This window comes from Acanthisitta chloris, unplaced genomic scaffold (genome assembly GCF_000695815.1).
Source record: "Acanthisitta chloris isolate BGI_N310 unplaced genomic scaffold, ASM69581v1 scaffold12753, whole genome shotgun sequence".
Lineage (NCBI taxonomy): Eukaryota > Metazoa > Chordata > Aves > Passeriformes > Acanthisittidae > Acanthisitta > Acanthisitta chloris.
Window position 1 is genome coordinate 24,814 of NW_008665487.1, and position 27,031 is coordinate 51,844.

General features: G+C 37.4%; 1 protein-coding gene across 1 annotated transcript in view; it reads right to left on the minus strand.

The window, feature by feature from the left end:
- The window catches only part of SH3RF1 (SH3 domain containing ring finger 1), an 84,131-nt gene that overhangs the window by 5,434 nt on the left and 51,666 nt on the right, over positions 1–27,031 (minus strand). The window contains exons 2-10 of the mRNA XM_009071779.1: positions 26,672–26,947; positions 25,857–25,952; positions 19,061–19,363; positions 18,162–18,272; positions 10,334–10,488; positions 7,758–7,928; positions 7,334–7,593; positions 3,464–3,822; positions 1,472–1,806 (exon numbers count right to left, since the gene is read on the minus strand). Of these exons, the coding sequence (XP_009070027.1) occupies positions 1,472–1,806; positions 3,464–3,822; positions 7,334–7,593; positions 7,758–7,928; positions 10,334–10,488; positions 18,162–18,272; positions 19,061–19,363; positions 25,857–25,952; positions 26,672–26,947 (2,066 nt within the window). The remainder of the gene's footprint in view (positions 1–1,471; positions 1,807–3,463; positions 3,823–7,333; positions 7,594–7,757; positions 7,929–10,333; positions 10,489–18,161; positions 18,273–19,060; positions 19,364–25,856; positions 25,953–26,671; positions 26,948–27,031) is intronic.

Sequence of the window (27,031 nt, forward strand, 5' to 3'; positions counted from 1 at the left end):
AGGATGAAAGGAACCCAGATGAAATTCTATTTAAATACACTGACAAAAATGTAACAATTCTGCATGACCACCAGTGAGAATGACCTTGTGCTAACACTTCACCAGTAGCAATTATCATCTAAATAACAGTAAGGATACAGAGAATGTTTGTTATTACTAGATCAATAAAAATACACAGCATCATTTTCTATAAGTAGTTCTGAGAAAAAATTCATCATGAAGTGAAAAACTACTTTTTGTGAGGATGCAAAGAGCTTTACACTAACATTCACTACTCATGTAAAAATGAATTCAATATTATTTTCACATTCAAAGCATAAAAACATTACTGTGCCAAACAGAATTATGATAATGTGAAAATAAAGTACATTGTTCTTAAAGAAAAGTCTTCCAGGTTTTATTTTCCATCTCTAAGTGTAAATCTACTTCAGAAATCTAGTATGAAATAGAAATTTCCTGCAAGGAAATTGCATAGAAACAGTAATAACCTTTTGAAAAATATTAAAGGTATGACAGAAGTGAAATAAAAGACAAGTAGAAAGTTATATACTGTCTGCATCTTAATACATGTTTATAGCTAAAGATCAATGGGCCTCTGAAAATACCAGGGGATGCCCACACACCATGAGTTAATAGTATCAGAACAAAGTCTACAAGAGTCAGCTTGAATCAGTTCAGTCCTAGAGCTGTTAGCATTGCAGTCTACTGTATTTTTCTGTACACCAAACAATCCTGTAGCTACTGCAAAAGAAATCCCATGGCACTCTTCATATTGCTTATCTGCTACCAGGAATAATGAAAGAGACAGTAGTTAGAAAATTGCCACTTCCTTCACAGTCTGTGCAATCTACTGAGGACTTAGAAACTGAAAAACAATAGGTGGACATAAAAGAAAAGTGACAGAACTTTAAAGCAACTGCCTGTCAGTTTCTGAGTCCAGACAACTATATGTTTTTCAGGCTCACTTGCCAGAACACAGAGGCTGCCTTGGACCTTGCTATGTGCAGTGCACAGTCACAGGGCATTTGGGCATAAAAGGATCTTTGCAACAGCTCAAGAAATCACATATTAAGAAGCCTATTCATTGATAAAGATCTCACTCACCATACATTTTGGTTGGCATCTATCCACTGCTAATGATCTTAAAGGACTAATCTGATATTCGTAAATGCAATAATATAATGTGTTCATGTTTTGCAAAATAGGAGGCATATTTTAGCTACCTCAGTTCTCATATCAAACCTTTGATCATTGCATTTGAGTGTCTGTTCACTCCAAAACTTTAAAGTAGCATGAAAAGTAAACAAATATACACATACCTATTGGCTGGTAAGTAAATAAAGCATTGTTAAAAAGTAAGTTTCATCTTGCATAAAATCTCAGCATTCTGAAGCAGTTCTAATATACCCAAGTGCCAGAGGATGGATTTTTTTCTTGGTTTGCCCAAGTTTGGCTGCATAGGATAACTTACCTTTCACAAACAAGAGGCCTGGACTCATTCAGGACCGGAGCCAGGGACGAGCAAGGCTGCCGAGGTGGTGGTGCTATTGGAATAGAGGAATCCAGGGAACTGGTTTTGCGATGCAGTGTCTCCTGTGGCAGCGCAGAGGCCTCGCTGTCGGAGGGACAGGATCCAGCTTTGCTGTGAGTGCCTGCTGATGGCAGCTCTAGCCCCACTGCCCCTTGCAGGGCTAACTCTGCAGCTGCTTGCTCAGCCTCCAGCGTTGGTGATGCTGGAGGTGACAATCGAGGTTTGCGTTTAGTGGATGCTCCAGAAAGTAGTTTCAGCAAACCCTTTTTTTCTTTCTGTAAACCAAAAGCAGTGCCTCATTTTAGAACAAAAGCCTCCTGTAAAAAGTTGAACACTTCCTTCTGAAAGATGACATCGTGCTCAGAAAGGACTCAGTAAATTATGAGGGGATAATTGAGATTGTACAAATTAAAAAAGGAAATGGTGAAAATTCTAAAAGAAAATTAGTAACATTCTAAAAAGAAAAAAGTAAATAATTTAGACCATAAAGTGGCTAAGTCCTTCCACTTAGTTTGTTAGGTCAAGACTTAACTTAAAATCTAGTGGCTCTGTTCCAAAAGGTTGTCTAGAAAAAGGTGTGAGGAGTTAAGATTCCCACAATGGGAATCTAAGAAGTAAAACATTTTGTTAACATGGATGTTTCTAGGAAGACATAAAGAATAATTTTAAACCACGCAGGGAGAAAAATCTTCTCTGGAAGCCACTGTTTAGATAAGTTTCTTTTATTTATCCTTCCTCAGTTAGGGAAGACCTTCACAATTTAACAAAAATTTGCCCTAAGGGGAACGTATTGTGTTTTGCTGCTCTGCTAGAGGGGAGGATTGTAAACATTCTTTTTGCTTGTCCAGACAGGAATCCCTGAAGACTCACCTACCCAGAAGAGAATTATTTAAGTAGCTTTTCTGTTTCTTGTTCTTTTTTTTTTAAGGGGTGTGGCAGTGATCTTCTTACCAACTCTTTGACTAAATGAATTTAGTGCTTATGAGAGGTGCCAGATTGTAAGCCCTGGAGACAAAAATAGGCTGTTTAACCACAGACAGAGAAAAGCATGAGCAGTGTGAGATTTTTGTTAAGAGTCTGGGATGCAGTGGAATTGGGAATGAAAAATCCTCAGTCCTTTTTCCAAGTCTCCTTAAAGCTATTTCAGCAAAGAAAAATGGCTTTCCCATTCTAGCAAATGGGAAAGAAAAAGAAGCTCAGGGAAATTAAAACAGTCCAAATATATTAGCATCATTCACCTTAAACTATAAATAAGTTTACCTAAAGCCCTGCCTAAGGGCACCTCAGTCTGATTTCAATGTCTATGGCTAAAGTAATTTTAAAACAAAGTTCTAGGTACATCCATTCAACAGTAATCAACAAAAATAACTAAGAAGTCAGTGAGATTAGTGTACAGCCTAAGATTAAAGTCTTCATAAACTTCATTAAGGAGTGCATGTGGCTGAAGAGTAGTAAGTTAAAGGCTAAGACATCTGAGATGTAAAGACAGTTGTCACAAGGAGAAAGAAATTTCTAACTACACCACAAATGCAAAACAAAATCAATTAGAAAGCTGGAGGAACCTATCTTACAATATAACATAACCACATGGGTTGGCAGACAGAGAGAATGAGTTTAGACACAGTAAAATACTTCAAATAGAAGGAAGGAAAGCAGAATCACTACAGATTCTACTGACCTATATTTAAAAAAGACAGTTATGTGCATTCTTTCTTTGTCCAATAAACATTGCTGGTAATGTGCTTTTCATAATCTCTCAGTATATTTGCATAGTAAGGAAAGCAACCTAAAAATACTGATTTTCAACTTATTTTATTAGACTGAACTTTTTATGTTCATGCATGGGGTTTTTTTGTTGGGTCGTTGGATCTGTTAAAAGTCTGTATGACAGAAATAGGAGAATTCAATGGAATGATTTTATTCTCCACCCACCTTGCCATCCTTGTCTGCTTTACTGACAGCAGCACTTCCACCAGATGCTAAAGCACCCTCTGGAGATGCAGGAGCTCCAGAGTGAGTGTTTATAGTTTTTCCACTAATGTCTCCCTCCAAAGATGAAGCAGCAATGTTAGGAGAATTCAAAGAAGCTGCTGCACATGCCAGTGGGATGGTGGATCGGTTCACATTCACAGCCGTGACGTAAGCAGCACTGTTTGGCAGCTGGGGCTGGAGCTGCTGGGAGGCAGTGGAATGGTGGGGAATGATCACAGCTGCAGGAATAAGGCATGCTGGACTCTGTGCTTGTATGGGAGTGACTGCAGCCGTAGGTCTTTCTTGACTATGTGAGGAAACTAGAACAAAAGAATAAAACGTGAAGGAGTTCATCTTTTCACAAGACACACAAAGTGAGGCACAGTAACTGTTACAGCTAATCAGTCACAGGAAGCTTTGTTCCTACGTTCTTAACTTCCATTTGTATTACTACAGTGACATGTTGTACAGCATCAAGTTCATCGCACCAGAATTAAGTAGTAGCATATGCTACCCTACTTGCACCAGTGTGCAACAGAGTAACAGCACTGCAACTGCTGTGGAGAAATTCAAACTTTCACATACAGGCAGAGATGCAAAGTGAAGATTACATTTTAGTTTGTAAGAGCTAGCAAAATACTGCCTGGAACTTGTTTGCTCCCTTTAATATGCTGTGTAGTTGTCAGGGCACATAAAGGAAAGTAGGAAGAAACATTCCTCATAGAAGCTGCTAAAAATATAATTGGATTGTTTCCCTAAACTATTCACAAAATCCACAACAGATTTAGTGGGTCTTTCAAACAGTAAGTACAGTGGCAATTACTGCTATGAGTGGTTTCTCTGAAAACGTACGCTATTGTCTCTTGGGATGTTTAAATATAGAAGTTGATTTACTCATACCCTGTGAAATAAAAGGAACATCTACACTGGAAGCTGGAGAATAGCACAGGGCTGAATATACTAACCTGGGCTGCAGCCGAGCTGCAAAGCACAGAGCTCTGCATGAACTAATTTATCCTTTTCAAGAAGGAACATTGCTATTACAGTCATATGGTCAACCATACTTACTCTAGGGTCATTTCAACAGCTTGGGCATCTCTGTGCCACTGGGTGGTATGACGTGCAAGCATCTTAACTGAGCAATATGAGGCAAAATGCAGCATCCCAGTGCTGCACAGACTCTCTCCTTCAAATTCATTGAAACTCTGCATCAAAGGAGGAGTCATCCCTCTAGCTTGGTGCATGTACACCTCAAATGTATCATTTAATTCTAATTTTTCAGATACTAATTAGAGGTTCAGATTTGTTACAAGTGATATCCTGGAATCAGTCCTCCAGCACTTGCTTTCATTGTTTTGCTTTCTACACATTCCCCTGGTGATTTCATTAGATTGCAGCAACTGTGGATTACAGAAGATTGAAAAAGTTCACAAATTTATATAATAATCCTGCAGTCTTATAACCAATTACAACCGCTGTGACAAGAAACACAAGTTCTTCCTTTAAGAAAAAAAAAAAGCACACTAAATGCTATGTCTATTTTCTGAGAGATAACCTCTTCTCCTGTAGCAGACCTGTCCTAACTCTGAGCAGAATGAAAAGGAAGATAAGGAGAATGCAGCAAGAACTTTTTTTGTACAAAACCCAATTATTAATGCTGCCTTTTGTTCATGAGACAATGACAGTTTTCTTATAAGTAGCAGCTATTCTTCAAGATACATCTACACTCACATGCAATTTATGTACTACAAGCATGGCATAGCTTTCTGGTTTTGTTTTCTTATCCTTGATGGATTTGATAGGAAGAATGCTTCATCACCCTATTTTCATACAGTTTATCCTTTAAGGAAATAGGCAGAATATATGTACTCTTCATAGCTCCTTTCAATCAAAGGATGCACACTCCCTCAGCAAACGTGATGTCAAGCAATGTCTCACTAAGATCATCTGGAGAAGGGTCCTTGAAGCCCTGAGCTAAACTGAAACTGGAGAACAGCCCCACAAAATGCAGAATTGATCTGTGAAGCCTCATCAAGAGAGTAACACTCAGCAAAGGTGCTTGGGGAAGCTCAGGATGATCATGTTTCAGATGCTGACTACAGAGTTCTCTGTAACATTTGAACATAAAGCAGCTATTATTGCTTCAGTTAGCCCTTAAAAGGGACAAATCTTTATTTGTGACTGACCAGTACAACTTTACACCACAATGCTAATCCAATCCAATGTTAAGTTCTCTGCAAAGAGATACAGCCCCTCTGAATTTTCCATTTTGGGCCTGAAAAGTTGGTGGGAAGTATGTTGCCATGTTTGCCAGCTGAATGGAAGTGTAAAGGCTTATTTATCTTGACAGCAGTGCAGAGATGCAGGGACAGAAAGGGCTCTGGAGCCCACAGGAGCTTTCTCCTTTATGCTGTCACTTGCAAGCTTCTAGGCAGCTCAAAAGAAGAGTTTAGAGTAGAAACCACCTATGCCTGAGAGGCAGCAAAGTACAGATGCATTGCTTCATTTCTCTTACCAGCTGCCAACAGCATCTGGTTGTTTTCATCTAAAGGTAAAGAATAAAGTTGTTAGAGAGGATTATCACATCTGTTCCAGCCTAAGATCAGACTGGAGAAAGATGGGGCCAATTAAGGAAATAAAACACCTGAAGACATGTACATATCCTACCTGGAAAAGCAAACGTGGGGCTGGCATCTGAACATACATGGGGAGTTTTAGGAGATGCATGACTCTGAAGAGGGAGTGGGCTAATTCATGGATCTTGAGACCACAAGAAATAAGGATTCTTAAGGGGTAACAGATCGTACCATTTGCATCTTTTGCTTTCTCCTCTGCTCTGCCAATAGGAATCTTGTGAATAAACTCCCCCCCCTTTTATCATGACTCAGCCAAGAGATCTCAGATCCTAAACTCAAGGCTGAAAGAGGGGAAACTGGGGTACTCTGAAACAGAGTTTCCCTTTTTTCATTTTTAAAAAATTTATTTATGAGACCATTGAAGCAACTAGAACAGATTAGGCTCCAGTTGTGTGGTATTCTGTTAGCCTGGAAATCCAGAGGGGATTGTATGGATTTGGTAAACAAAAACTCTTGAAAGCATCACTATCAATCTTTTTGGATCTGCATTAAAATATCAAGAAGGCATGTTTCACTGGGATGTGGCCTGCCCCAGACAGTAAATGCAGAGTTATACCTTTCAGAAATACAGAATTTTATGACACAGATTGTATGGATCTCGAAGCCAATATAGCCTTAGTGTTTCAAAGCTGAAAGAAGTTGCAGTCAAGGTTAGATAACAAACTGGAATGCCTAAGGACCAACCCTGAGCCAGAGACCTGAAAAAGAAGAAGGAATGAACACTAAAGGTATTCAAAGATGTTAGAAGATAATTTAAAAGTGAATGCTAAATTAGAGCAATCTGTAGCTGTTATGCAGTTAACATAAAAAAAATAAGCTATGACTCAGATGTTCTTATCACTTTTATTACTATATGAATTGCATATGAGTGGGGAAGCTCAAAGAATGTCCCCATCCCAGATACTGCTGGAGGGGAAAAAAAAAAAATCCACTTAAAGTACTTGCATATAAATCCCAAACAGTGGGAGTATGCACATACACACAGTTGCTTAGAGGATTCTTAAAGATCTTAAAAGATTCAACAACTCAGAGGAATATACTGTCATTTCAGAAGGTATTCAACTCTAAACAATGACATCAAGAAAAGCTTTAAAAAAAACCCCAACACTTATTTACATACACCCTCACTTCCAACCACTTGCCCAGACAGACCCTACAGTTTGTCTACCACACACAACAAGCTTTTCTTTTTTACCTGTTCTAACTGCATTGCGAGCCTGGTTGACTGTCATTTGTCCTGTCACGTGCATAAGGACCTTGGTTTGTGGACTCGTTTGGATATGTGCTGCAGAAACCACAGCTGTGGGTACTGTGCTGGAGTTCACTGCCACACCATTCCCCTGCAGCTTCTGAGATGTTCCACTAGCAGTGGAAGGGCTGACCATAGTTACCACTCGTCCTGTTTGGCCAGCAGTAGACATGGGAACTTTTGTTTGTGATGCACTTGTCACCGTCCTGCCAAAATTAAAAGCAAAACACTAAAACACAACTGAAAAAAATAGCTAGTCACTAAAACCCACAGGTCTTCTATTATCCAATTTCAGCATTAAATACAAGAACAGAGTAATTTTGGACTTGAAACTAGATACACTTGTTTAGATGCTTGTATAAAACTATACCTTGTAACTGGAGCCACATAATTTCCAGGAAAAACACCAATCTTGCTTGTATGCATGGAGGTTCCCTTGAACCAGCCATCCTGGCAGCGTTCAAACACTAGGAACATTTCTCCCTTCCGCAGTTCCAGTTCATCATCTTTTCGAGGAGTGTAAGGGTATATAGCAATATACCTAAAAGACAGGAAAAGAGATGCAATTGATAAACCTGAACCGATTGAAAACATCACTTGTGTTGCCTGGCATAGAAAGTTCAGCCAGAGATGAGAGGGCACAGCAGAAACCGTGATGTGTTAGCTGATCCATCGCACCATCAAATCATATGGTATATGATTTGATATATATATATATCTATATATATATATATATATCTCAATATTATGGGAAGCAATGACAATGAAGAATATGCTCTTAATTGTGCTTTAATGGAACATAAAATACTTGCAACAGAACTGTCCATTTTCTTCATTAAGTTAGTGATCCTAATTAAATAGGTCTTTATCAACTACATATCCCAGCATGTCCCACTTCCTTTTCCTACACCTGCTTCTAGTATCTTTTACACTTTGTGACACACCATCTTGTTTTTCATTTGGAGGGTGGAGAGCATGGAACAGTTCTGCTAGTTGGGACTGAAAGACCATTATCAAAACTACTTTTCAAACTGCAAAATTACACCCTATGCAACTGCAAGAAAAAAGATGTGTTGCTAGAAATTGAAGTCTATGGGTAAGGTAGTTAGCAGTTAGTCACTGGTAAAGTTTATCTCCTTTCTTTCTTTCTAAACAACACTAATGCATAGTACAGTGCATCTGAAATCATAGTGAGACCTCAGGAACACTTTGTATTTTTTCTTTTAAAAAAGCCTTCTTAGGAGAAAAGTAAAAAAAACCCTGAAGGTCCTGCAGCTACATGCTGGAAAGTTCCTAAGGAAGTCTTTAAATGAGATTGCACAGTTTCCTATCATCACATTAGAAAGCAATACTGTTTTAACCACCACAATATTCTATCTTCTGCCACAGTCTGAACATAAGAAAAATGTTTGAACCGTTTATATAATTATGGGCCACGACTTATGGAAAATAGCATTCTAATAAATCCCATTTTCTCAAAAATTGGCCTTTTCACAAGAGGCAGCCAATTAGGTAGACTGGTAGACTTCCCCGTCTTGAAAAAGGATCCAGAGTTACTTGCAATGCTAATCTTTCCCACTCCCCTCGTAGCCCCAAGGGTAAAAAAGTGGCTTTACAAACGTTGCCTAATCAAAATTGTCTCTTGTGCACAGCAACGATGGTATTAGCTGCATGCTTCTCCTTTTGCATTACATGTTTGTTCCTTGCTGTCCACCCAAGAAACTTCTAAAGTATCTGCAAAAATCTTCTAAAGGCAATATAGGTACCTGGTAATGTAAGCCCAAAATATGCTTTAAAAGCAACATATGGTACACTGACAACAGAAGGGTTCACTGGTACACCATTTCAGGGTGATCTACAATGCCACATACTGAAGCTCTGTGGGAAAGCAATTGATGTGCTTTAATTGATGTTCATTAACTGCCCTTTTAGTTAAATCATTCCAAATTTCATTAGTATCCTCATAGAGAGCAACCCTTTGAAGATGGAGGATGGGAGTAAATGAGATGGGAACTTGATTAACAGTACTAGGCACAATAATCCATAAGAAGCAGTGTTAAAATGCGTGACACGAAAGAACCAGCTCAAATCCAGATGCACCTGCTATACAAGAAGGGCACTCTTTTGGAGTGGGAGGAAACCTAGTGGGAAGATGACAAGAAAGACACAGAGCAAAAGCACTCCTTGCATTATCCAAACATGTCCTATTGGATGGTTCAGTCACTCCTGAATTTTTCCTGTTATCGTTCTTATTCCTCAAGCTTCACACAAAGAACTTTTCAGGAAGAAAGACGTTGTCAGCAGCACATGTTAATATACAAAATATTTTCACCCAGAAGGATGATGCACATTTGCTTGTATTACAAGTGTGAAGACATAATGCTAACTAGCAGCCTTCTGTCTTCATTCCAAATTGCCACTGACTAATTAAGTGCACTGTAGAATCTTCGGTCAAACTGCTATTGCAACTTAGACAAGCAGACTGACAATAACATGCTAATATACCAGCCTAAATGAAGACAGCACTTTTTGTGTTTTGGCCCAAGTTATTCCATATGAGAACAGCCTTTTCATACCATACATAATGGAAAACATTGAATAAATTCACTCCAGTAATTGACACTTGTGAGTTATATGCAGTATTCCGCGCTAACGCAAGAATTCATTCATCTTCTGCATGATAAATACTTTCTGTTTTCTAAGTGAGCCCTTTCTATACACAGCAACAGCTGATTGTATTTATCCAAGACATAAACAATGCTCAGCATGAAGGCTGTTTAGGGAATATCACCTTTATGTATAATTTTGTTGCTTTTGTCCTGAGTTGTACGCCTGGCTTTCTGGCAATTCTAGCACAAAGCAGCCAGCTGCTATGATACACATACAGGTGAAGTTATTGATCTCGTTCCATTTTTCTGACTGGTAAAAAGTTTCAATTTTACTTACACACTTGGACGACTTTGTGGACGTAAATGTGCCATTTGGTCAGTGGATGCTGATGTAGGCCTTTGTATTCCACCTGTAGGCTGAGGTCCAGAAGCAGCCGATGCAATGATTGTGGCAGACAAGAGAGGTGGTGGTGGAAGTGGGGGATTCATATTCTGATTTTATGAGAACAAAAGAGAATAGCAACAGATGATCAGTATTGTTTCATTAGTTGAATGGGATGGGAAAAAAAAACCCCAGCATGATATTTTAAGGAAATGAAAAAAACCCCCATCTAAGTTCCATATTCCTTTACCTCCTGGTATGATATAACTAGAAAGTTAGGTTTGCCTCTAATTCTCTTTTTCCAGTTTAAAATCTTGAAATTTTGGCAGCTAAGTAAGCAATTGACAGGCAATTTCTCAGCACAGGGGGAAAAAAAAGGAACACATTGTTTCTAATTATAACATCTTTAGGATAGGGCTGGACAAAAATTCAGAAGCCTTCCAGGAGGTAGATTTTGTATCCTGCTGCTGACTGTACTTCATAACATGGTTGTTTCTGTAACCTGAAGCTGAAACATAATATACAATTCAGCTGCAATGCACCCAAACCCACCCCTTCTGGGGGAAATTTTCTTTTGATGTATGGGTTACAAAAGTGAGCACAATATGAGCCCACAGTCATTGAGCTATTGTTATCACTTTCTCCTATTCTTCCAGTTTAAAGGGTTAGCTTTTGAAATTCAGTATTATCAAGATTGGTAATCTTTAACAAATACCCCAGTAAAAAGGCACCAAAGATCGTAATGGGGGTCCTGCCTACAGACTTCTGTGCCCCTTGAGAATCAATGGAGCAATTGTTACCTTCTGCTCTGTAAAGCCTCAGACAATTCTTTAGGACCTTGTGTACTGACACTCCTGGGAAAAGTCTCTCACAAAAGGAGAACTTTTCCCCCTCCCCAAAAAAATTATTTATGTTACAACACACACAAAAAGAGTAACAAAAAAACCTCCAACATTTGAAAATGTAAAACTGAATTTATTTCAAACACAATCTTCAAGTTCACACAATCCTTTAACACTGAAACAAAACGCTAAACCATGCCACTTCAGGTTTAAAATCCACAAAAAGGAAATATTATTAACAAAATATCCTGAGGTAGTGCCAGGTGCTTCCAATACATCAACATATAAATGCACAGCATTACGTTAGCAGGTTCGAAAATATGTAATTGAAAGACATTTTAATTCCCCTCAAACAGTTTAGTTCTAAAGGGGTTTGTCGATTTTTTTTGTTTTTCTAAACAAAAACCTATATAGAAACTAAGTTTTAGTCCTACACTGTGTGATTATTACCTCACTGCGTTGGGTGAAAGTGTTAATAAAAAGAAGCTCTATAAACCAGTTTGAAGCTGCCAAGACACAGCAAAGAACTGCATAATTAAAAGCTTTCAAATCTGGAGACAACTGATCAACTCTTACAGTTTTTCAGTCAAAATTCTTGAGCTTAGCTATGGTATAAATTGCATGGTATACTGTGAAATATTCCTATTTCTTAGACCAAATAGGCCTCTTGGATCCATCACAAAATAGACATGACATACTGGAGAAACATCATTGTGGGCTTTGATACTAATAGTTATTTACAAGAATGACAATTGCATTTGCTTCACATTCTAGATTCCTATTCATCCAACAATCTTTGCAAAATATCTAGATAATTCATACTAAAATACCAACATTTCTCTTGCAGCTGTTTTACAGCTGAAGTTATTTCCCCTTCCCAGTCAGTTTCAACAAAAGTCTTAGCTGAATCTAAGCATCTTTCAGGCAACCTGTCAATAGGATACAAATTTAAATATGGTTTTAGGCACCTAGATTTCTTTACACACAGCAGAACTTGTAAATCCACCTTAGGAAATGATCAGCTCGAATTCTTTAAAATTAAACCTATTCACACACAAAATCATGGTTGTCACAATTGCACATTTCCTGCATCTTTAAAGATATAAGTGCTGGGCATTGTATTTTATTCATTTGAATACATAATATGCATTGAATTTTTTAGCTGCAATAAAGGCACCTTCACAGCTCTATTTTATTCTGCTTTATTCAAGTTCTGCTCCCCTCCCCATGTCTATCAGCATGGTAATGAGACATGCAGTGAGCCACAGCCCAATTAAACTCCTAAAGACTTGGCAACTACTGAGAAATCTAAATAAACTACCTGATGGGCTTTAGAGGACTAACACTCCTCAGCTTGCACTGCTGCAACTTGATAAAATAGATGCAAATCATCTGGCCAAGTTTTCAGGAAGTTTTCTGGCATGTAACCATTTTTCTAGCTGTTGAGAAACACACCTACCTCCAGAGCACAAACTAGTTTGGATGGTTCCCATAATCAACATTCTGTGAAAGAATATATGCAAACTGTGTGTGACTTAATAAAATATGCTTAACAACAGTTATGAGTATTTTTATTTTAAGTAGTTGAGGGGGGAGAATTTGAAGTTTCTGCAACTACTTTTCAGACACCAGCTGTACTTTCCAGCACATAAAATGGCAAACAAACAGTGGAAAAGAATGTTCATTAACTGTCTTCACTCCCACAAGGTCTAGGAAAAAATACATGGCTTGCAAAATTCCCTGAGGGCTAACAAATTAAGGCTCATGTTTCACAAAATTCCTAAACTATATGTTATCAAGAATAGACGTCTCATACAAAACCTCATACGAAACCTTTTTTCAGCTGCTTCCTCTTCCCAACAAAAGTTGATCTGGATTTAGGACAGTTCTTATATAAACCTCCTCCTGACTTACACTCTTGCATCATCTGGCACTACATAAAAGAGAGCTAAATGTCACTAATATACTATAAACCTCAGAGCTTGTGCCTCATTAATACTAATTCAGACTACCTTATACACTTCAACATAGAGGGGAAATTTTTCTTTCTGTGTGTGTGCTAGAGAACAAGTCCAGAAAAATTAGATTTTTTTAAAATTTTGGAAACCTTCTGCATGTAAGTGAATGTAAACCATCCAAATATAGACCACCTATTTCTGCTACTTAAGTGCACACACCAAGGCACCATTTCAAAGTCAACATATCCAATCTGCAGGAGTAGCAATAATGACATCTATGTCAATTTCTATCCAAAACACTTTTAACTTCCCAAGAGACTGTAAAGGCAGAATAAAAGGATAAGTTCTCTCCTGGTGCTGCTGCTGTTGAATGTAACTCTAACTTTGCTGTGGTATATTTTGTTTCTGGTTCTCCCATATCATGGTTCAAATCACATACTTTTAGATTTTTTTTTCTGCAAAATCTATGGCAACTAGATCTTCTCCATTAGATAACTACCTTAGAAATTACATCCAAGAACTTCCTCTCAAGTAAACGAGCCTTACGTAATTGTATGTGCATATTTTCACCCAGCAGCTACTGTACTTGACATCTGTTATTTATATTATACAAACAACTTCACATATACTAAGCACGTACAAGGCTAAAAAATGCCAGCTGCCAAGAAGAGCAGACCAATTAATGACCCCATTAAGGGTAAAGTTGTGGTCCCAAACAATAGTGTAAGTGACAATATCACGGCCAAAAGCCCTAGTCTGTCTCAGTTCATAACTTCTTCAATTTCAAAGAATCAAACTTCAAAACACAAAACAAGAATTAATGCTGCTGGCTAAAGTACTGCCACTGTAGAATAAAACTTTCCAACAAATTATCACAGGTTTTCTGAATGCAAATTAAAATTTGCTTAAATGATACAAGGAGCAGATAGCTGACAAAAGCACTCTCGATCCTAAAGCTTATTTGCATCGATTTTGGCTGCAACTTTATAAATTATTTCCTTCATACAATGTTGGGTACCAAACAACATCTGCAAAACATTATTATGGACAAAATAAATTAAAACAATTGGCATTTTTTAATGACCCTAACATTTCCCAAAATAACAATGTAAGAAACTAAGGTGTGATCCTGTGCCTGTACACAGATTAGAGAGTCACAGGCTCTTTCGGGCTAGAAATTAATCCAAACTGTCTTAGAGAAACTTGCTACACCAGACAGCTCAAAATATCCCCTCTTGACAAACGAAAGGTTATCTTCCTTACAGGAGATAAGAGAAGACACTAGCTTTTCCTTGCTTCAAGATTCAGGACAGACAAATGCAGCAAAGACACATAAATTCAGAATTACTGTAAAGGAATATATCCTTCTCTTCTTCACTGCTGGGTAATCATGCTCATCCTCTCAGAATTCCTTCTCCCTTAATATGAGTTTAGAATGAAATAAAAGAAGTTGTATTAACTGCTTGCTCTCAAAGAAAAATTACTTTCAATAGTGTTATAAACACTAATATGATTGGCAGGAAGGAGATCTAATGAAACCACCTTCAGGCCAAAGAGAAACTTGTCCTGTTCCCATCCAATTCCCTTGTCATTTGCTTAGTATTCAGAAATGAAGAAAACAGCTAAAAGGAGAAACTTAAGAGAAACACAGGTAATTTATACTTACAAAAACAAGAACAAACACAAAAGCCAAAGGACTCAAGCCAACCACTCCTGATGTATTAAAACATACCATCACAATTGTTCCTCAGCTTAATATTAATGCTCAGAATGTCAGGAAGGATATTTCCAGAAAGGAAACATCTAGAGAAACAAGAACATCACTTTCTCTCTTGACCTGTCAGAACCATTTTGCAGATCTCTAAAATGAAAACAAGAGGTTATGAAGCAAGAGCAAAAGTGGAAGATATACCTCACAGTCTGTGAGTTTATAAACTGCATCATCATCTAGTATCATCTATAGTGGAAGAACACAGGAATGACCTGACTCTAACCTAAGCTGTCAGCTTGCATTTTAGTCATGCTAAAAACAAGTCAAGAAGAAACAGAACATTATGTACAGATTATTGACTTTTAAAGAGGGTGGCACAGAATAATTCAGGTTCTGAATGGGAATCATAATTGGAAACATAAGCAGGAACATGGTTATCACAAAGAGAAAGTAGCACCCCAAGATACAGGACGATCATGTGGCAGGAGTTCCACTCCATGCTGCATTTAGCAGTGTAATTTAATTCCTGTGGGTACCAATGGTGAGATTGCCTTTGAACAAGCTTATGCAACTAAAGCACCCGAGGTGGTTTAATGACTGCAGCAGCAGCACCAAAATGAAGTATTTTTCCATGCTGGCATCAAATAAAGAACTGATTCTTAATAACAACAAGTGTTTGTTATTGAGAGGAAAAAAAAGCAGCTTCTGACAGAATTTTGAAATTATGCATTGAATCCTGACTGCTCCATCCTCACCAAAACTTCAGTATCTCAGCCACAAATCAAATCAATTACTCAATGCTTGCAGCATATATGTTATCTAGGCCTCCATTCTGCCTAACAGCACAAATTATACCAAAACTGCGTTTCTTAGCTCAGTTCTCACAGGTATTCTCTGAAGGACAGGATAAAAGAATAAAAGACTACACAGATTAGTACATAAGCAGTTAATTGTTTCTAGTATTAGATGTACACCTCAGACAAAAAAAAGGACCTGGATATACTTTCCGGTGGACACCAAGTTGAACATGAGCCAACAATGTGCCCCCGTGGCAAAGAAGGGTAATGGTATCCTGGGCTGCACTAGGAGGAGCCTTGCTAGCAGTTCATGGGAGGTGACCCTTCCCCTTTCCTCAGCACTGATGAGCCCAAACCTGGACTACAGTATCCAGTTCTGGGCTCCACAGTACAAGAGAGACATGCACACACTGGAGAGTCTAGTGAAGAGTCACTTAAGAAAATTAAGGGACTAGAGCACCTCTCCTGTGAGGAAAGGTTAAGAGAGCTGGGACTGTTCAACGTAGAGAATGCTCAGGAGGATCTTGTCAATGTACATAAGGACCGGAAGGGAAGTATTAGATGATGGAGCCATGCTCTTTTCACTGGTGCCAAGTGAAACACAAACTGAAACACAGGAGGCTCAGTTTGAGCACAAGCAAACAGTCTTTCACTATGAGGGGGAGGGAGCACTGGCACAGGTTGCCCAGAGAGGCTGTGAAGTCACCACCCTTGGAGATACTCAAAAGCTATTTGGACACAGTCCTGGGCAACTGGTTCTAGGTGGCCCTGCTTTAGCTAGGGTGGTTAGACTAGATGACCTCAAGAGGTCCCTTCCAACCTCAACTGCTCTGTGACATTAAAATATGAAATAAGGTGATTATTGTTTCCAGGTTAGCCTATATTTAACAACAGAATTACACAGACGATCCACAGATTGAAGGAATCAGTAAGGTAGGGCAAAAGCACATGATCTGTAAAATTGTCAATAATAAGGTCATCTGTCTGAAGAGCAAAGAATGTGAAATACATTTACCTGGATAACAGCAATTACAACATGAGTAAAGATGACAAAAATTTGTGGGATCCAGGTGGATATTTAGCTGAATATAAACTTCATGCTACACTCAGGTCAAATGAATGGATGCAAATTCTCAAGATGTAAACATCAGACTAACAGGATGAAAGGGCATACTATCCAAATTTTATCACTGAAAAAGACTGTGTAGTACTGTAACCAGTTCTGCAATGTGCCACCATGAGCTTTACCATGCCAGAAAAAGTACTGGCGATAATTCAGAAAATGACAGCATCATAATTTAAGGGACTAAAAATCCTAACTTATGAGTCCCAACAAAACCTGACAAAATGCAGCCTCTCAGCTGCAACCAAACCACACCTAAGCATTTACTCAAACAAAATTGATATCAGAAGATGGACAATTCTGCCTTTGACTTTGCAGACAAATGTGTAAAGTGATCCAAGTGCGAGAAGCTGAAAACAAAACTAGACACACTTTGCAGCAAAGCTATTCATCATGTTTTACTTGGTTTAAAGGTTGCAAGGATAATTAGACACCTGAACAAGATCAAGTCTTTGGGGTTTTCTGTTTGGGTTGATTGTTTTGGCTTTTAAACAAAATGAAGATTTATTATTCAACTGTGTCCCACACCTTAAAAGTTAAGGGTACAATATTTGAACTTGAAACAAGAATTGAATTTCAAGAATTCCTATAACCAAAATTAAGTCTCATTAAGCTCCCTTGAAGACCTCTGAAAATGGATATCCACAATCTTTACCGCAGTTAAGGTCAGGCTCTGATAAGTGCAGTATGATATAGGACATTCCAGAGCTTCTTCACAATGAGCATACGAAACTAAAGAATTTTGTTTGATTTTGGAAAGAAATCCTGCACTTTTTGAAGACAATGTGATTTTATTTGTCCAAAGGAAACAGCATTGCAACGCATTTCTTCCTTTAGAGGATGGCCATCGGAAAGACTTTTTCCTACTGATCTCTAGGAATCTAACCTAAACATACTAGATATGTTCTTCATCTGCCACAGGCATACACACAACTAAAATAATCTTGGTTAATGAGGAGACAGCAGAGACTCTTAAGTAAAACAGAAATATCTGGCAGCTGTAGTCTTAAGTTATTTTTTTCCTGTAAGATCTTGCTTATTTCCTCTAACCTTCTCCCCAACATAATCTCTTTTCTACTTAGGCTTAACAGAAACACTGTTCTGGAAGGATCTTGTGTTTACTACAGAGAAATTACAGAGGAAAGCTGAAGAAATGGATATGCATGATAAGATGCAAACATTATTGTATCAGTACTGCTCTTGCTATAGTTAAATTTATACCACTGTCTATCACATAGACAACCATCATAAAACCATCATTTTAAATCAGTGTATATCAGAACTTGAGGGGAAAAAAATATTAGTGTACAAGACTAAAATGGGAAGGCTGAGTTTTCTTAAGTGGTACTTACACCAAGAGCAGCTTGGTAGGTAACTTCTGATGGGAAGGTAAACGAAGGCCCTGTTGTAACTGGGCTGCTAGGGGGTGGAGTCACAATCAGCCCTGTTGTGCCAATATGAACCTGTGAAAAAGAAAAAAAACCCAGCAGGGTCAGTTCTGCATAGTTTATTTAATAAGAGTTGGTTTTGATACAGCTGTAAGCTTCATGGTCAAAATCACCAGTACTCTACTATCTGTAACTAGAACTAATTTTTTGATAGATACTCACACAAACAGTATTGGAACAGACTGCTCAGTATATTTTTCCACACTGGCATTTCTGAAACTTTGGTGATGTACTGAACCAGGAACATGAAACACTGTACCAATGCCAGGTTTCTTTTTTTTCATAAAATGCTGTCAGATCCCAAAGAAGTGCAAATAAAACATATTCACTAGCTCATGTAAAACACCACCAATACTTCTTAGGCTCCATTACTATCTCTTTTCCCAAAGTGTAATTGCTATGTGAAACAGCCAATTGTTCACAAACTACTGAACAAATAAATAAAGTCAGATAAATACTTCTACTTATCACAACCACGTTAATATGGTACATTTCTGGAATTCATGCAATCTTCAAGTTGAATATTTTACTTTTACTAGCAGGCACTCATTAATATTCATTATTATATTCAATTTAAAAAATTAAATCATTAGTTTCCACAGTTTAATAAAAATCTTTAAAATACACAACAGTGAAAAAAATTAGCCTAGAAGACCAAAACTATTTGCTATCATATATATTTTTTCCCTTTAAATGTTGCTGTGTTGGAAGATGAGCTTTGTGAAATCATATGTTTAACATTAATTACATATAATTAATAATTTGAAATAAGTAATCTGATAAGCTGATTTCATGTGCATTACCTGAGAAGGGGCACTGCAGGAAAGTCCTGTTAGCTCACTGATGCGAGCTGCTGCCGTTGGGTTGCTGGAGCTGATGAGCACAGGAGGACTAATTTCCATGGAGTGGCGATTCTGAGAAGACTGTGAAGCCTTGTTGGACATGGTGAGGGAGGTAAAAGAGTGTCGTTTTTTGGTGTTTTTCTTAGTATCAGTGTGCTTTTGGGTTGAATTGTTGTGGGCTGCCCCAGAGGTACCTTCTCCAGAGTCAACAGCAGAACCTGAGGGCTTATCCAATTCTATCAGCTGTTTGGCTGCTGTGTTAAACTACAAGAGACAGTAACATATTAGTAATTATTAATTTATAAAAATAACCTGAATGTAACAAAAAAATCTACTTTCCTTTTATTAATAATACAACAGAATTTAAATAATGCAACTTAAAATTGTGACATACAGACCTACTCTACAAATTAGTCATTACAGAGTCACGAATCATTCACTATAAACTCGACACACTTACTGTTGCACCGGTGTGGACTATCCAGCAGAGGTAAAATTTCAGTCAACAAAGGACATAATGCTGTAGTCCAGACATGGATTAATTCAGCAATATCCACTGCCTGTGTCACCTAGGAGTCAGACTAAATCACAGCAATCCACATTGACCTTATAAAATAAAAATCTATGACACAAAACTTCTTCAATGTTCATATTTTCATTTTCAGCCTTTTTTTGTTTGACTGCAAGACGTAAGCCCACATCTTTGCATGTCAGCTCTTGAAGATATGTCTCCTAGTATCCCTTGGTATTTGTGTGCATTTTCAACACTACCAGCAATAAACCACAGGTTTCCTAAATGCAGATTTAAGAACACAGTAGGACAGAGTAAATATCTGTCTCTATCAGTATACTGCCTGACAACAGGTAGCTATACAGGCACAAGACAGTATAAGGAGAAAAGAAACATATATGAGAAATTTTGTGGAAAGCTTCTGAATTTTCTAAGGCACAGGCAGCATCTCTGAGCCTAAGAACCCTCAAATGGATTTTTCTTCTTTTACATTTATCTAATGAACTTTTGTTCATAATGAGATTTTCTATCTGCTAGTATGTTACAACAATACTTACTACATTAAATGCAAACAAATCCTTCCTTTCCAATGAAGAAATATGGAATCCCACACATTTTCTTCTTACAATCAAACATAAGCTATGTAAGGAGAAGGGGGGAACCAACAAACATACTCTGAACAGAAGTAGATTTATAAAAAGTAGTATAAAATAATAAAGATGATTTTTAATATAGAAAAGGTTTTCAAGTGGTATTTGAAAGATGTCATTTGGAAGGAAAATTTCATGCATATACAGGAAAAAAAAGACAATGTTCAAAAGTAGAATTGCTGGGAAAATGAGGAGTTGACAGAATTCTTTTAGGGTGCAACAGCAGGAAAATTAAAATTATGAAATACTTGAAGAAGAAGAACTACATAGAACATACTGCAGTGGAAGAGGGACATAATGGGGGATTTGTAAAAGGATATGAAGATGAGAGTGTAGAACCTTTCCTAAATATTCTTATCATTGGTCCTTTTGAAGCCTACCCAAGAGAACTGGAATCATAGAATGGTTTGGGTTGGAAGAGACCTTAAAGATCATCTAATTCCAACCATGGGCAGGGACACCTCTCACTAGACCAGGTTGCCCAGAGCTCCATCCAGGCTGGCCTTAATACCTCCAGAGATGGGGCAAAGCCACAACTTCACTGGACAACCACCCAGAGACTCCCCATCCTCACAGTAAAGAATTTTTTCCTAATATCTAATTTAAACATACTTTCAGTTTGAATCCATTTCTCCTTGTCACTACATGCTCTTGTAAAAAGTCCCTCTCCATCTTTCTTGGAAGAAGAGAGCACAGGAGAAGACAATGTCACAGCAATGAACAATCCTAAGAAGGTGGGTGCTAGATTTTCCTTCCTGCTAACACTGGACATGGATCTTATGGACAAAATAATCTATCACTTGTGCAATACAGAAGCTACAGCTACACAGCTTTCTCCAATTAAGCCCATTATTTCGATAATTATTATATTTTAAATGTAGAATGAACATACTTTTAACAGACCAGTGAAAACATTATTTTATTAGGAGGCTGAAGGATATGAAACAAGCAGAAAATAAGACCAAAAAGCCTGCTCTGCTGTTGATCCTGCTAGGGTCTTATTTGTCATCATGGAAGAGCATGCAGGTATTTCAAAGACTAATAATTTTATGTATTTTGCACATATTATTGTTTCCAACTCAGACTGAAATTCTTTATGCGCTTCCTGAGAATATGTGTACTCCACATTGTCTGATACAATGTCTGCAACCATTTCTATTCTTATCTAATCTACTTATTAGCAAAGAGCCTCTTCACAAATTATGGAGATCAGAGAAATTTCTGATTACTTCTGAAACAAGAACTACCTAATGGGAAAAGTTAAAGGATCGCCCAGGAATAAAAAACAAAACTAAAGCCACTCTGCTAACAGCACCCCAAGGTACCTGTTGCAGCTAATTATGTTTGTTTACCTCCTGAAGCTGTCAACGCCTGCAGAATCTAATTATTCTATAAAGCGAACAACCTCGTAGAGAAAAGTTAAGGCTTGCCCATGGGATTGATTCAAAACTGATTCAAATACAAGCAGAATACTGAGCTTCCTTAAGCAGAGAAGCAAGCATGGGATCTCGCATGAATCTGGAGATGGAAGTGAAATGATTACTGGCCTTCTGGAGATGGAAGTGAAATGACTACTGGCCTTCTCTTCGAAGTAACCAGAGAACAGCACTAGCTGCAGAATGTTTTGCAGAGTGCAGTCTACTCCTCCCTTGAGAAAAGAAACTAAGCACTTGCATGCATTCTCCAATGATATGGCTAGCAGCCATTCAAGGTCACCATGGGAATGCCTCCCAGTCACACTACAAACTGTTTCAGTGCAGCATTCCTTTCTCTACTGGCCTTCTCTTCGAAGTAACCAGAGAACAGCACTAGCTGCAGAATGTTTTGCAGAGTGCAGTCTACTCCTCCCTTGAGAAAAGAAACTAAGCACTTGCATGCATTCTCCAATGATATGGCTAGCAGCCATTCAAGGTCACCATGGGAATGCCTCCCAGTCACACTACAAACTGTTTCAGTGCAGCATTCCTTTCTGCAACAAACACCCAGCTATCTAGGTCCACATTGCAACACCAGTTGCTTTCCTGAACAGGTCTCTTTGCACTGAAGCTTCTTTAACTTTTATATTCACTTTTCTTTTTGTCCCATTCAACAAAATCTTTGCTGTAACTGATAACCTGAAATCCACTTTCCCTTCCCATCAAACCCCAGGAAACAGAACGACTTTCCCAATGGGGGCAAGACCGACGCAGCTGGCTGAGCTGCACCTCAGTGCTGCAGCAAGGGCTGAGGCCAGCAGATAGCCTTGGGTCTGCTTTGCAGCTGTCTGCAGAAATTATCAGGGAGACCACCATGCAAGACCTATTTCAAGGTCTCTTACTGTTATGCTTTGCTATACTTATTTTACAAATAAATTCAGCTGTTCTTCACTCACACGAAGGTAGTTAGAATTAAAATATCATCACTTCACGAAATTAAGCAAAAGCATCATCTTCTCCCTCAAATGATCTTTTTATTCATCTTCATCCAAAGTTTTTATTTGTGTAATTTTACTACACCACCTTACATCAATTATTACTCGAATTTCAGTTCTTAGACATTTCTTTTTCACATATATTTGGAAAAAAAGGGTAAAGTGGAACTAAAACACTTATCCTTATCTGGAGTTAAGCATCACCCTGGAGGATAAATAATAGCTAAGAAACCTAAATTCAACTATGCTATTAAAGCGTCAAAACAAATATATTTAGCCCAAACTAGTGGAAGAATAATTTCTTCAGACAAGATCCTTGAACAGACCACAATCATGAGCAAAGCTGCATTTAGATCAATTTTTGAAACAAATTAAATAGTCTGTATTACAGGTTCTGGTATAATAAACAACAGTAATTGAGGAGGAGACGCTAAGAAAAAAACCCCAACCTGACACACTAGGCACATTAAATCTTATGTCCTCATTGATTAAAATACCATGTCAACTGATGAATGCAGACATAAAAAATGACCGTGAACTTAAAATTCTACTACAGTTAACATTTTAGATAATTTGGCATTTTCCCCTCCTACATTTCTCTAAGATTGTTTATAAATAAGGCTAGAGGACCTGGATTAATACAAAGGTGTTTCCCAGCTGAACATGGTAATTTGAGAAAACAAAACCAGACATTATTTTGTACTGACAATTTGACTGAGAAGTGATTCCTTTTCCCTCATTTTTATTCTATTCTGGGCATTTATATTTTTATCATTGTGCTGCATGAGAGATGAATAAGCTGTAAAAATTTAAATATTTCTTAGATGTGGAGTGTGTTTATGAAGTGTTAAACCACATCAAAATGTCAAATTTGTGGTCTAAGAAATGCATATTATACTCAGAACTGCAATCTATGTAGGAAAGTTCTAATAATATCTGTTTAGTTACAATTAATGTTTCTTTTTGGAACAGAGATAAACATGAGTGTTATGAACTTAATCATACAGTGTCTAAACTCACTGCATTTTATTTCATTACTATGCAAGAACCTGGCTGACCTGCTTTTAATGCAAGTACCTTGAAATTTCAACAGTCAAAGGTCTGGTAATTTGAATATATTAATCAGGTCTTACTCTAGTAAAACTAGAGGGTTAGTTTGGGTTTAGCAGAAACCCAAACTAATTAGAAAATTAGAATTAGAAAACAGAATTTCATATTTTTGCATATGTTCGCATTATTTACTTTTCATTTGCAGACAGAAGTAATTTTTTCACAGTGCTAAGTGTCTACAGCTAAAGACAATGTTTTGTGAATCAAGTTAACAAACCATACTTTTAATAGAATCAGTATTAAAATTCTCTCAAAATGTGCTCAAGTCTTGCATTTATTATTTAATTCATTATTTATTTAATTTAATTTTAGTTATTTAATTATTTAATTTCAATTATTTAATTTAATTAGTGAAATCAATATAAAAAAACAGATCAGACTAGCAAACACCGAAACATAAAATGTTATTCCAGGCAAAATTTGTCCTCAAATATAATCAGAGATTTTCATGGTATTCAACATTATCCGAAATTTTATCCTGTGACATCATTATACAAGAAGTATCTGTCAAAATGTCATACTAACAAAAATAGGCAATGATTACAGGATTAGGAAATGCTACTCCCCTATCTTATTTGAACTATCTCTTTGGGTGTTATTGTTCTAGACCTCCCATACCACTTTAGTGGGGATTTGAGAGAGGGTACACAAGTGTTGGTGCCTGTTCTAAAAGGCTTAATTGGAAATACATTTTCTTAGTTGATGGAATTGGTCTGAAAACATTAACAGTAAAATACGTTTTGTGACTTTGACATCATTTTTTTCAAGACTATATCTCCTTTTTGCAAACTTTTGTAGAGACAGGGATGCAGTTGTTAGCTAGTTAGTCCAAATGGCAGCCCTAGGAAAGGGTTTTTTTCTAACTTGGCTAAGTGAAGTGATTTAGTCTGAAAAAGCACTACAGAAAGCTTTACTGGCTGAAGGGGCAGTTAATTGCAAGAAGCTAGGAGAGAATACCCAAGGCCAAGAAATTCTTAAACTGGCTTTTAAAAACTTCTTAAACTGAAGCCAGAATTGCACTAAGCAAGTTGAAACTCTTTTTGGTCTTCTTGTTTTTACAGTCATGTGAAATTTTCTATCCCCAGCTATACAGATCCTTACATCAAACTATATACATATCTATTTTTTCAATTTTAAAAATAATAAATTCTATGTTTGTTGAAAGCAGTAATTTTTTTTGAAGTTCTCATCTCATTATGGCATTCAGAAATTGAATTAATAAAACCCAACTTGATTCTTAGTATGGTTACACATTTCTTCCGTGACCTGAAGGACATATTTCTCATCTCACAGGTAATGTGAAAATACTTTTCCCTGTCACCATTTTGCCTCATTTATTTAAATAAAACACTGTCAGTGCAGGAAGTGTATCTTACCAAGTATGCACAGCATACCTATGAAACACAGACAAATACAATTCCAATCCTCTGCATATTTCTTCAATTCATATTTGAATCATCATTGTTGCAGCTGTACACACTGTTCCTAATCACCAATATCTTCTATATAGATGATGCAGCTTTCAACACTTAAAAGGTTGGAGGAATTTTCTCAACTGCTACCTCTTACTATAAATTGCTGTACCACATACGAGAATTACAAGAAGATACAGAAGACTTTATATACAGCTCTGTTGGATGTAAAAACCAATCCTTTACCCACTTAACACCATTGAACACTATATTCTTTGACTTCCCAGTTGTGCTGATTTGGATTTGAGAGGCAGGTATTAGGGCCAGCACTAAGCTTACTACTTCTCTGCCTTGCTGACTGCTTTCATTTTGTGGCTAAGTGTGGTTTGTGATAGACTGCATTACTCCAGTATTAACAAGAAAACATTGTGAGTGCCTCCAAATACTCTCATTCCAATTCCGTTCAATGAAAATAGGTATCAAATAGCTAAGTAAAAATCACTGGTTCAACTACTGAATTCATTAACTTTCTCAAAGATTATTTGAGGTCTAAGATTATTTGTATCTCAGGCTTTTTTATAATCATCATCAGTATTGATTGGTTTTCCTTCTAGAAAATTAAACACAGTGTGCACAGCCTTACTGAGGAGCCAGCTTTACTCACCTCAACGTATGAAATCGGAAATATTCCTATCTTGTCAGCCAGCATTCCTTCTGCCCAGTTTTCATCCACACGGCGAATTACAGTCAGGACATCATCCTGTGTGAACATGCAGTGATTATGTCTCCCAGCTCTATTTTAGCTTCTAATTTAATTTCCCTCCATAACACAGAGTAATCAGAGGAGGCAGTACATGGACAAGAACCGCGGAGAAGGCACTCTAACAGGAACATGTCACTTTTGGGGATGAAGTCAGTTCAAGCTGTTCCTTTTCCTAGTTTATCACAGTTCAACTAACTCCTCACGTCTGAGTGATCTGACTTTGTCCTCAGCTCCTGACTTCCTGTCGTGTTCAGTCCATGTTACTCATCAGCCCTGCTTTAAGTCCTTGGCACTAATTAACACAACCACAATCTTTTTCCTTCTCAACTGACTCATTATCTAATCTTCCCTAGATGCTGCTTTCCTACTTAAGAACACGGGTAAGTGACATGACTTCTTTCACATCTACAGTTGAGTGTTTCTTTAGAAGCAATACTTTTAATTCGTAACATAGGTTATTTCTCATAAACTAAGAATGTTGCTACTGTACTTATGAAAAATTACATTCTCAAAAATAAAACCCCAGAGAAATTACATGTAATTTAGAAAGAGAAGGAAAAACTAACATAGGAGAAATACTTACAGAATTACTTGCCCTTTTCATATTTGTGCAGCTCCATTAAAAAATGCATACAAGACTACAGAACAGTTGATTTCTTTCTTATTCAAGTGAATGAAATTATTATAAGAAAATAATAATCGTATTCTCTTTTTACCTTTGCAAATGGTAAACAGTCTTTATCTGCTTCCTTGTCTTTTACTTCAAAGTCATAAAGTGCTTTGCACTGAGGCGGAGGTTGAGGTAAAGGTTTAATAATGTGAACAAAATTGGTAGGAAAAAAGCCATGGATGCCGTTGACTTCTCCATGATACCAATTTTCATCCACCTGTCGACGCAAAATGATGATGTCTCCTTTACTGAATTTAAGATCTCCAGGTTCTTTTCCCTCGTAGTTATACAATGCTTTGGCACATGGTAACTGAGGTACACCCTAAAGAAGATGAATTAGATGAGAATTACTAAACAGAATTCATATTATAATTTTTGGGAGACTATGAATGACACTGTATAAAAT